Source organism: Alnus glutinosa, chromosome 1 (assembly GCF_958979055.1).
Source record: "Alnus glutinosa chromosome 1, dhAlnGlut1.1, whole genome shotgun sequence".
Lineage (NCBI taxonomy): Eukaryota > Viridiplantae > Streptophyta > Magnoliopsida > Fagales > Betulaceae > Alnus > Alnus glutinosa.
In genome coordinates this window covers 6,486,005-6,498,223 of record NC_084886.1, presented here as the reverse complement: position 1 = coordinate 6,498,223, position 12,219 = coordinate 6,486,005, and the positions used below count along the sequence as shown (strand labels likewise).

The 12,219-nt window shown below is 33.2% G+C and overlaps 1 protein-coding gene across 1 annotated transcript; it reads left to right on the top strand.

Moving 5' to 3' along the window:
* Positions 1–656: 656 nt before the first annotated feature.
* Positions 657–2,387, top strand: LOC133868913 (uncharacterized). The gene has a single exon (XM_062305913.1). The coding sequence runs from the start codon at positions 791–793 to the stop codon at positions 2,234–2,236; it is 1,446 nt and encodes a 481-aa protein (XP_062161897.1). The 5' UTR covers positions 657–790; the 3' UTR covers positions 2,237–2,387.
* The last annotated feature ends 9,832 nt before the right edge of the window (positions 2,388–12,219 follow it).

Below are 12,219 nucleotides of genomic sequence, written 5' to 3'. Positions count from 1 at the left end.
CAATACTCGCTTTTGAGTTGGAAAACAACAGAATTTAACAAAAAGGTGAAAATTTGTTTCTCTATGAATTCCATTTGGTAAAATAATTTGGGCAGATTAATGCTCCTGAGCCATTCACCATCTCAAAATTCCCTTATCTTTTTGTATAGAAGTCTGCCAGCTGCAAATTCTCGAATTTTTGGGCGGTCCATAAGGACTTGTGAATGCCTTTCTTTTGGCTCAAGAAAAGAGAATAGTAATGCTATTTTTTATATTAGATTTTTACATCAACTTCATATCCGACTTAAAAAGTAATTTTAGCTACTAATATTTTTAGTTTTTTACGTGATTGATATGAAAAACACTTAAATATTAAAACACTTTACATCAGTCGGTATAATGCTATCGTGAAAATCTAATGCGATGAGTAATGCTATTGTTTTTCAAAAAAAAAAAACAAAAAAAAAATACCAACACCATAACACCTGAAAAAAGATCATCTCTAATTCAAATGAACATAAAATATCCAATTCTCGTAAAAGATTCACATTTTGTTGAACAATTGTACCCTCGCTTTAACGAGGGTATTCTGTTCAAATGATCCAAATACATAACACCCAATGTTCACTGATATCAGTTTCTTGTAGCATTGCAGCTAAAGTCCTATAAATAAGAGGCTCTGTCTCTCTCTTCTCTTTCTCTTTCTCTTTCAGTGCCACTCAAGTTGCAAAGGTGTCAACATTTTATTGGGTCCTTAACCCTACAACCCATAGATCACCTTATCCTCTAGCATTGAACTCCATCTGCAGCCATGGATGCAGCATCAGTAGCAGCTTCATCACTGAAAACTGTTAAGTCCCTCACAGTTTCAACCACCCAAAAAGTTAGTAACCCAACAACTACCTTAATCCCTCCATGGCTATCAAACAAACCCAACATGTTGACTCTTTATGCCTCAAACTCCAACCCCAGAAACCGTCTTCTCTGCCTCACCCGCTGCTCCACAAAACCAGACACCAACACAGACAATGAAACAGACCAAAATTCGACCATCGAACCCAACTCAAATTCAAAAACCCTGAAACCTACATCGCCCATTTCAGATGAATCACTTTCTTCTTCTTTATTGTCATCACCATCTTCTTCTTCTTCTTCTAGAGGGTTGGTGTTTGGTTTGGGTCCCGCAAACTCATGGGACAGTGCAGAAATTGGGTCACCAGTTGTGAAAAGGTTCCTCAGCGATGAGGAAGAGAGGTGGTACATGTGGTACTATGGAAGGTCTAATGGAAACCCGGCTTCCGACACGATAGGCTTAGCGGTTTCGAGAAATGGAATTCACTGGGAGAGAGGCGGAGGAGCTACTGGATCGAGCGGGGAGGCGGGTTCCGTGATGAATTGTAGTAAGGATTGGTGGGCATTTGATACTGAGAGCATTAGGCCTTGTGAGGTGGTGGTCATGTCCAGCACTAAGGTTCGAGCTGCCAGTGCTGTTTACTGGCTTTACTACACCGGATACAGTTTTGAGAAGGCAGAGTTTTCTGATAATACTTTGGAATTCAATTTGGAAAACCCAGAAAGGTTTTGTATTGATAGAGTAGAGAAGATTTCGAAGTCTTTGCCAGGTTTGGCAATTAGTCAGGATGGGAGGCACTGGGCTAGAATTGAAGGTGAGCATCATAGCGGAGCTCTGTTTGATGTGGGGTCTGAAAGAGAGTGGGATTCTCCGTTTATTGCAGCCCCGCAGGTTGTGTTTCATGGAAGTGGTGATCTTAGAATGTATTACCATTCGTTTGATCTGGAAAATGGGGGATTTGGTATCGGAATGGCGAGGTCGAGGGATGGGATTAGGTGGGTGAAGTTGGGGAAGATAATCGGAGAAGGAGGAAGCGATTCTTTTGATGAGCTTGGGGTGATGAACGCGCGTGTAGTGAGAAACCGGAAAGATGGAAAGTATGTGATGGCATATGAAGGTGTTGCTGCTGATGGGGGGAGGAGCATCGGGTTGGCTGTGTCTTCAACTGGCTTGAAGGATTGGAGGAGGCTTCAAGATGAGGCGGCTCTAATGCCGTCGGTGGAAGATGGATGGGATAATGGAGGAGTAGGATCCCCATGCCTTGTTCAAATGGATGGGGATGTAGATGAGTGGAGGTTGTATTACAGAGGAGTTGGAAATGGGGGAAGAACTGGGATTGGAATGGCAGTTTCTCAAGGAAGCGATATTCGAAGTTTTACAAGATGGACAGGATTTCATTTATAAGATGGGTATATTTTTCTCTTCATATTTATGTCATTATCAATCTAATTGCAATATGCATACAGAGGTTTGATGGAAGAGAATTCTTTGAATTGTTAGTTTTTGTGAACATGAGCTCTGAAGTTAATTCCATTTCCACTGAAATTCTGATTTACTCTTACAGTGATTCTAAATATCAATCCTTACAACAGATATACAGCATGGTCAGAAATTGAGAGCCTGAATATGATAAATATTATTTAGAAATAAGGGACAAATACATTTTACCCTTTTGGAAGTTGCATCACTTTTTTTCTTCTTTTTTTTTTTTTTTTTTTTTGCATCCAATATTTAAAAATTGGTGATGTATCTCAACCAAGTTTCAGAAATTTTCAATATAACCCAGTTAGCCATTTTCGTCTTCTCTAATAGAAAATGACCCACGTACGATGCATATGTGTTTTTAGCTGCAAATGTCCCCAAATTGCCCCCAAGTTCACGCGTTGAATTCTCAAAATGTCTCTCTTTTTTCAAGGAAAAAAAAAAAAAAAGAGGGTGGCTACATCCATCCATGTTTCAACCATATGAGATGGTCAAGTTATTCCTAAATCCTTTGGTGGTGGTTTCGACTACCCTCATTTGGTCTCTTGTAGTGGCTCATCACCACCATCTGGGTCATATAAGGGTGGTTATAGCTACAACTTTCTTTTTTTTTTTAATAAAAATAAAAAAATAAAATAAAAATAAAATAAAAAAGATAAGAAGAGAAAAATTGGGGCATTTTAATCTTTTTCATCTCCTAAAAACACAAGTGCATTGCATGTGAGCCTTCTTCCATCAAAGAAGACGGAAATTGTTAACGTAGTGGTTACATTGAAAATTTCAAAAACTTTGTAAGAATATATTGTTAATTTTTAAACATCGAAGGAAAAATAAAAAAAAATTATTGCAACTTCGTGAGAGAATTTTCCTAGAAATAATCTTTTTTTTTTTGGTCTTAATTCTCCAACGTATAAACTGCAGCAGTGACCTTTTACAAGGTAAGTTGTGAAGGCAACATGCGAGAGTTAAGCCCATCAGCCCATGTTTATTTTTATGCCTTCAGTCTCAGGATCTGGGCCCTAATGCACTATGTGATTGGGCTAGGTCTGAACTCTGAGAGTTCAGCCCGCACTATGTGATGGGCTGAACTCTCACATAGCCCCATCAGCTCTATGTGGAAGGCCGATTTTAATAACCGCCCACCCATAACCACACGAGTAGACAGTTTTTTTTTACTAATCAACATCCACTTTGCATTTTAGGCTCTTTTTAAGGCTTTTTTTTATTATTTTTTTTTTATTTTTAACTATACACTTAATTTATATGGGCATGTTTTTTAAAACAAGCTTTTTATGAGTTTTTTAGACTTTTAGAAGGCACTTTCTCTAGACAAAACACCGACCTTTTTGGATTAAATCTCGAAAAGACGTTTATATATATATATATATATATATATATATATATATATATATATATAGGTATAGTAGATACAATATCCGCTTGCATGAGGTTAAGGGTTGAAAATTTGCCTATAACCCAAAGAGACAGGTGGATAGTAGATGTGTGACTGTTTTTAACCGCTGCTTGAACACCCTGTATGGGAACCCATAAAAAAAAAAAAAAAAAAAAAAAAAAAATCTTTTAGAGGAGGATAAGAAATTAATTTTGAAGGAGATATTTACATAAAACGGGTGCAATTAATTTGTCAAATGGATTTTTAAAAGGGAGTAGGATCTCACTAATTTACGATAAAAATTTAAAATTGATACATTTAATTGTATACATAAAATCAATGTAAGCACGAGAATGTTATACAATCAAAGACATTAACCTATATATTTGTCTCTTTCGTGGAAGAAGCATGGGTTCGTTATTCTGTAGCACCAGCAAGGCAGCAACTAGCCCTGACTTGGCTGTAACTTCATATTTTAATTTTAAAAAGAAAGCATATATTATATATTATTTGTATCCTTATAAATTATAAAGAGTACAGAGGAAAGCAAACGTGGAATGATAATTGGGATATTCTAAGTTGTATTAATAATTAGTCCCAATCAATGCAGCCATTTTCTGTATCAAAATAATGTCCCACTATTTTACTCGTCTTTTTTTTTTTTTTTTTTTTTTATAAAAGTTGGCACGTCGAATGGTCGCGATCTGGATGCGCTCAAGTTGAATTGCAGATCGTACGTAGCTTCGGAGGTACTTTCTACTTACTATTCAACATCTAGCAAAGTGGCCAATAAAATATAGGAAAATATATATATATATATATATATATATATAAAATCAGTCTGTGATTTCACTCAAAGTATCCCAATATGTATATATTCGATCGTCAATACTTTGAGTCTAAACCTGTTCATCTAACATTTTGAGTAAGGTATATGCAAGGGAGGTCGGTGTCTTGGGGATCCGGCTTGCCTGCGGTAGTTTTTTGCTATTGCATGCATGCTGCAGTGGAAAACGTTTTCCACTACAGTATGCCATTTTAATAATAAAAAATTTATTAAAAATTAAAAATTATTAAAAACTAAAAAAAAATAAAAAATATTAATTTGTTTTTCATATTTTTGTTTTTAATATTTTTGTTTTTTAATAATTTTTAATTTTTAATAAATTTTTTAAAGCAACATTTTTTAAGTGAAAAATGATACCGTTTTCCACTATAGCGTGCCCTCTTAATAATAAAAAATTTATTAAGACTTCAAAATTAATATATATATATATATATATATTAAAAACAAAAAAAAAAAGAAAAAACAAAACAAAAGGGGTTGCCGATTGGCTAACGGGGTGGCCGGCCACCCATATTAAAGCACACGGTAGTGAAAACTACTGTATGCGTGCTATGGTGGAACTACAACATGCCCTCTTAATAATAAAAAAAATTATTAAAACTTAAAAATAATAAAATAATTATTAAAAAGCAAAAAAATTAAAAACTAACAAAAAAAAAAAAAAAAAAAAAGTTGGTCGGCCACCCCATATTAATTTTTTTTTTGGTTTAACTTTTAAGTTTTAATAAATTTTTTATTATTTAGTTTTTAAATCAACGTTTTTTAAGTGAAAAAGGGTACCGTTTAATGGAAAACGGTATCGTTTTCTACTATAGCATGCATGCAGTAGTTTTCACTACCGCATGCAAGCCAGATCCGTGTCCTGGCTCCCAAAAGAGTCCTTGAGATATAAATAGAGTAATCCTACATGTATATTAAATGTCTATCAAATGTCCAGAAAATAAATAAGGTGACTTTTAAAACTATTATTGGGCGTGTGATTGATCAAATAATTATTTTGATCAAATGGTGATTTTAAAAGTCACCTTATTTTTTTATGGACACTTGATGGACCCTTAACGTACATGTAGAATTATCTATATAAACATTGGCTATAAAATTTTATATGTGGTAAGCAAAAAATACAAATAAGTTTGTGCATTTAACTTTTGTACAAAATTTTAATGAAAATCGTCATATGTCACATCAATATCAATCCTATTATGACACATGTCAGTTACAATAAAAAATCAAAACTTATAAAAAAAAAATGTATAAATATAAAATATAAATATATAAAAAATAAAAAAAATAAAAAAAATAAAAAAAAAAAAAAATAGAAGAAGAAGAAGAAGAAGAAAGAAAGAAAGAAAGAAGAAGAGAGAGGGTATGTAGTGAGCCATCTCCTTTGGCCAAATGAGAGGTGGCCAAACCACTCCCAATGACCATAGGATGACATGTGTCATAATATTGTTAGAGCTAACATAACACACTTTCGATTTGTCCAAATTTTAGACCAAAGTTGGATGAAGGGACCTACAATGATTTTTGCTTTCGGTAATGAGTTTCCAAGTCAATTTTTATACCCTAAGTATCAAATCGCAAATGAGTAAAATCAGAATGATTGATTTTATATTTTTCTATAAATTATAATATTCACATGTCAAATCTATCACATGTCAATGAAGACCAATATGTTGAGCATATATTTTCTTTTTCTTTTGTATTTTATTTGAGGAAAACCAAAGAAGACTTTATTTTAGTTGGTAATCATGAAGAATAAATTATTCCAGATTCCATCTTGAAATGTTCAAAAAAACAAATAAATAAATAAATAAAAAGGTAAAATGCATATAAGAAAATTATAACTTTTATTACAAATTAACATGACATTTAACATGGCATTTGTCACGTCAATCACTAAAATACATATTATCACTTAATAGTCTATGTTATATTTATTACGCTTATAAATTGATATGGCAGTCTAAACGACATTTATTAGCTAATAAATTACAAACCAACACATAGTAATTCCGTGATTCTCATTTTATATAATATATACTTATATTAAAATTATATTACCCTAAACATTTTTCAAAAAGATATGATAAAAGATTACGAAAGATATCGTTCATAATTTTTTTTTTTTTTTTTTTTTTTATGCCACCGCACCTCACACAAAGACAAACTAGTGGACGGTCATATAATAAGATATCATGAACGACGAATAGGAAAAAAGAAAAGAAGATACCATGTAATCGTGCACATGCAAACGATGATGAAACAATGATTGTCCAATAAAATTAAAATAGTTTATAAAATTGGTGTTTAACTCGTGTACACTTCTTTTATTTTTTAATTTTTTGTTGGGAAGGAAAAAAAATTAAATTACACGAATAAAAAATTAAATTCATCATAAATTAATGGAATATTCCAAATCGCGATCGAGCTTAATAAATCATTTCTTTTAGAGAGTAATTTTTACATTGACATGCCCACCAAGTAGATATGAACTTAATGCGATTCCTTTTTGTTTCATTTCACTATTGCATGAGTATTTATACAATTCTGTTAAACCAACAGAGCTTTTAAAATAAAAAAATTTCCATCCAATTTGCTAATTGAAAAATAATATTTGAAGAAAGTAAATGATAAAATAATTTTGCTAGAATTTGTATTAAAAAATGAATAACTAAAATATAAATAAAAAAAAAAAAGAAAAAAAAAAAAAGAAGAAATATTTTAAGCAGCTTAAATAAGTCTTATGGCCAGAAATGCTCCTAGAAATTTTGGTGAATATGACAGCCGTGGCCCGCGATTTGATACCTTAAAAATGATGTCAATCTACAAATAATCGCATTAAAAAAATATCCACATGATAAAAATACGAATATCCAATTGGCATTTCTCTAATAACTTAAAATAGAAGGAATGAAAAGCGAAGCAACGGCTGAGAGTGGCTGGGTCTGGGCAGTGGGTACGACTGTCGTGGGAAATTCAAATTTGAAGGCCGAGAATCTGACTCAAATCAGTGGCCGGCAGGACGACTCGGTTTGGTTTCCGTGGAGGGACTGTTGTTGACTGAAAGATAGGGATTTATTAGGTGCTCACGTGGTTCGATCTTCTCATGGAAATGGGAATGGGACTGTCTGATGTATTGTCGTTTACAACCATTCTTCACGTTCTTAGAAGAGACAAATTAATCGTTAAAACTATTCTTTTGACTTTACATATGTAGAAGAAACAAATTATTGGAACCAAAATTTTAATCGTTTTATTATCTGCCAAAGCAAAGGAGATTAAAATAACAATCATCAATAAGTTTACGGTACGGTAAAAGATTGTTTATTACTGAAATTCTAATTAATTATACACGTAGTGCATATCAAATCAGAACAACAGCTAAAAACTTGATGTCATCTTGGTAACAACTAAAGCCATATCTCTTCACCTTCATTAGAACTACATAAAATATCACAATCTTGTCGACCAGCAAGAATGATGAGATATGACGTGTAAAAAGCTTGGTGGATCATTTGTGAAAAGTAAAAAATATGCCGGTTGGCAACAATAAAGGAGACTATACAAATACAATAGTAAAATAAGTAAGGATAACCAATTAAAGATGTTGGTTTTAGTAAAAAAAAAAAAAAAATGATATCTTGTACGAAAACTTATCTCTACAAAAAGTAGTTCTCTTGAGTGTTTTTTGTAATTAGTATCAGAGCCTTTGAGCATGGTGAAGGCAAGGTGGATTTTACTTTATTTGACAAACCTAAGGAAGCTAGATAGAAGAAAAAATATATTGAAATTGAAAGAAAGGAAATTTGAAACTTTTTTATTTCTTGATGATAATATACACTGATATATATATATATACACTGCTAATGCATGTATGTTTACAAGGCAATCCCATGTTTGTGGGATTGTTAATTACAGAAAATAACTAATGATTACAAATGCGCATATTGTCTTGTATGCAAAATCCTTTGATGAGCATGATTATCATTTTATGTGCAGCCTTGCTTCCCATGTTCTGTATAATTGACTTGTTGTGCATTCCTTTTTGCAAGTTGTCAAATGCTCTGATGAGAACTTCCCTTGTTGGTTGGAGATCTTTCTTTGTTGGGTGTCCTGATTTTCCCTTAGCATAGCTTGACATCTTAACTGCTATGGAATGATTTTTGCGATTGATAATGGAGTGAATTGCGGGTTTATGATTGACAGTGACTTGTTTAGGAAGTATTGCCTTAGCGTCCATGTGAGGAGAATTAGTGGCTGATAGCTAAACAGAAATTCGGTATATTCATATTGGCCTAATCCAAATAGGAATTACGTCACTTTTTCGAAAAATATTACATACTCTCATCTTAGCAGTGGTCTTATACAAATGCTTTAGTGACCCTCTTAAGGCTATTATTGGAGAAATTCAATATAATCTTGTTAATGGAGTAGTTTGGTTTAACATTAAACCAAGATATTTGATCTCAATTAATGATCTTACTCTGGAAGACACAATAGGATAAGAACTAAAATAAAAGGGTATAGACATGAAATCAAGTTCTCGTGATCTATCAATCCATTGGAAAACAACCCATGAATTGACCAAATGTAACAAAAAAAAAAAAAACCTATCATTCTATTTCTATCTCCTCCCAATAAAGACAGAACAAAGAAATCCTTGAGAAATAATAGATAAATGGAATAGGGAAAGTGTGTAGTTAAAATAGAGTGTGATATAGGTGTTTTGAAAAAGTAGATTGCTAAAATATATGACAAAAAAAGAAGTGATTTTTTTAGCTAAAATTGAGAGAATTTCCTGAGTTGGAATTAATCTCTCTACTTTTTCAAAGCACTTACACCACTCTATTTTAGCGGTGTACTTTTACTATTCCATTTAAATATTCGTTTTCATATACATATATATATATATATATATATATATATATATATATATATATATATATATATATATATAGAGAGAGAGAGAGAGAGAGAGAGAGAGATTTGTTCTTTGTTACGAATGAAGAGAAGTATTATGTGATACAAACAAGAGAGGAGACACTTGAGTAGTGAAAAAGGCAGAGGGAGGAGTGAGAAACAATAAATTTTCACAACATTTTGCTAAAAAATGTTGCCTTTAGATAATCTGAACAATGTGTTGGAGGCAAATTTTGGTTCATATTAGCTAAATTTAGACAACTTGAAGGTTTTAGCTAAGTTGCTGGAGATGGATGTTCTTCAAGCATTCTCATCTCGCTAGTTAAATGTTATTTTGATTAGTCGGAATGTTAAAATGAGAGCAAAAAGGAGTTGCATCTGGTTCAACAATTTCATTTTATCTTCCTTCAGCGTTTTTTTTTTTCTTACCAAAAATAAAGAAATCGTTGAAACCCACTCAAACCCATCTCACTTCCTCTAGCACTTGACTTTTCACTATCGTCTCTTAGACTAGGCCATGGGTTTGCTCTCAATCTCACCCTTTTCTTCAACTACCTCCCTATCACTACAAAAAATACCGCAGTTCGTCGCGTGTTTATAGTACCGGTTACTGTAGACACGAGGCCAAATAGTCACGTGTCTTGATGATAGCGTGGCTATTTGTAAAAGCAAAACAAGTGGCCGCGTGGAGTGATTACACGTGTCCATATGGCCACGTGTATTAAATCCATACGGCCACGTGTGTTAATACACGTGTCCAATCGGCCACGAGTATTTACTACACGTGGTTGTATGGCCTCATGCATTATGTTACGTGGCTATTTGGTTTTTAATCAAATATATATTTAAAATAAAATAAAAAATTAGTTAGAGTTTTGTACACTATGCATAATAATGTTACTATATACATGCATAATTTTGTCGTTTTATACACTGCATATAAATCATTGTATTTTTTTTTTTAAAAAAAAAAGGAAAAATATCTTATTTTTTTAACTATATACATTCATAATGACTTTTATATACCCTAACCTTAGGGTTTATGGCTATATGTAATAAATGCACTTATTTTTATGGTTTCGTACTATATATAAATAGTATACTTATGGTTTAGTCCCTTATATAGTACATACACTTAGGGTTAGGGTTTATAGCTATATATAGTACTATATATACATATACACTTAGGGTTAGGGTTTATAGCTATATGTAGTACATACACTTAGGGTTAGGGTTTATGGCTATATGTAGTATATAATACATGGGGTTAGGGTATATGGGCTATGTGCAATATGTTTATAGTATACTTACAGTTTACGTGCTGAGTTCTTTATATATGGTATACTTATAAGTAAACTCTAACCCTAATTAGGGCTAGCGCTTATATTTATGGACGCACTACAAATAAGTTTTGCCTTATTTTATACTTTAGCAGTTTAATACTAATTTGCATATTGTACTATATGCATATGCATATTATACAAAACTAAACCTAATTTGGTGTTAAATTATTACTATATATATATACTCTCTCTCTCTCTCTCTCTCTCTCTCTCTCTCTCTCTCTCTCTCTATATATATATATATATATATATATATATATATATATATATATATATATAAAACACCAAATTAAGCTGATGGTATGTTTATGAAACTAATTGTTTTATTTATTTAAATTAAACTTAAGATTAAGTTTTTGTTGAACTTATAAAATTAATGCTTAAATTGAATGTGCGGAAGGAGTTTTATCTACCTGTATTCGTGGATGAGCACAAGGCACAACACGAAGCATGGGCTGATATTGGTCGTAAGCACCGCTCGTGGAAGTCGAAGTTTAGAACCAAGCTTTGTATTTGAGACGGTGACACACCCGAGATTATATGTGCGAGAGTGCCGAAGAAAGTTTTTGAGAAGTATGACCCAGCAAATGTGGAGGAGCTGCTGAGAGAGTGGTGCACAGAGCAAAAAATGGTACGTAGTTCTTTGATTGTATTACTATAATGTTGTGTATTTTTAATAACAGTTCTATTAATTTACTTAATAAATGCTTACATTTTTATGAAATGTTCAATGCGTAGGCGACTTGCGAACGAATGAAGTGGTTGCGGGAGCAGAATGACCTCCCCCATTGTTTGGGATCCAAAAGTTATGCCAGATTTAATTACGATGAGGTATGAACTAATATATGTATATGTTAAGTTCCTTATATTTGTGCCTAATTGTTTATATTTACATTAAATAAATATTACTGTTTGTTATATATTTAAACTAGATGGCGACAGACATCTACATCTGGCACGCCCCCTACTCGTGCTGAGTCGTTTGTGAGGACGCACACAAGAAATGACGGCACTTACCTGGATGAACATACACGGGTCCTATGCGTATGCTACTAATCTATTTTACTAATATTTATAACTTATTCGTGTGATAAAGTATGTATTCAATACATGTGTATTTTATATTGACGACGTACATGAGAGGATGACGTAGGATTTATCCAATGATCCTCCCGCCATGCAGAGCATCTCAGGAGACACGGTGCGTTGGGCACCGAACGACGCGTACGAGCAGATGGTTGGGAGGTCTAAGTTCGCAGGGAGGGTTCGGCAAGTTGGGCCGAACGTTACTCCTGTTCGTGGGACGTGTTTCTCGTACATGGTTCGCTCACAAGGGGGACCATCTAAGGGCACATCTCGGGATTGGGCCGAACATGCCCGGAAGATGGCAGAAATGGAG

Bases quoted from the DNA above. Each gene is read 5' to 3' on its own strand.
- LOC133868913 (XM_062305913.1), top strand. From the start codon at position 791: ATGGATGCAGCATCAGTAGCAGCTTCATCACTGAAAACTGTTAAGTCC.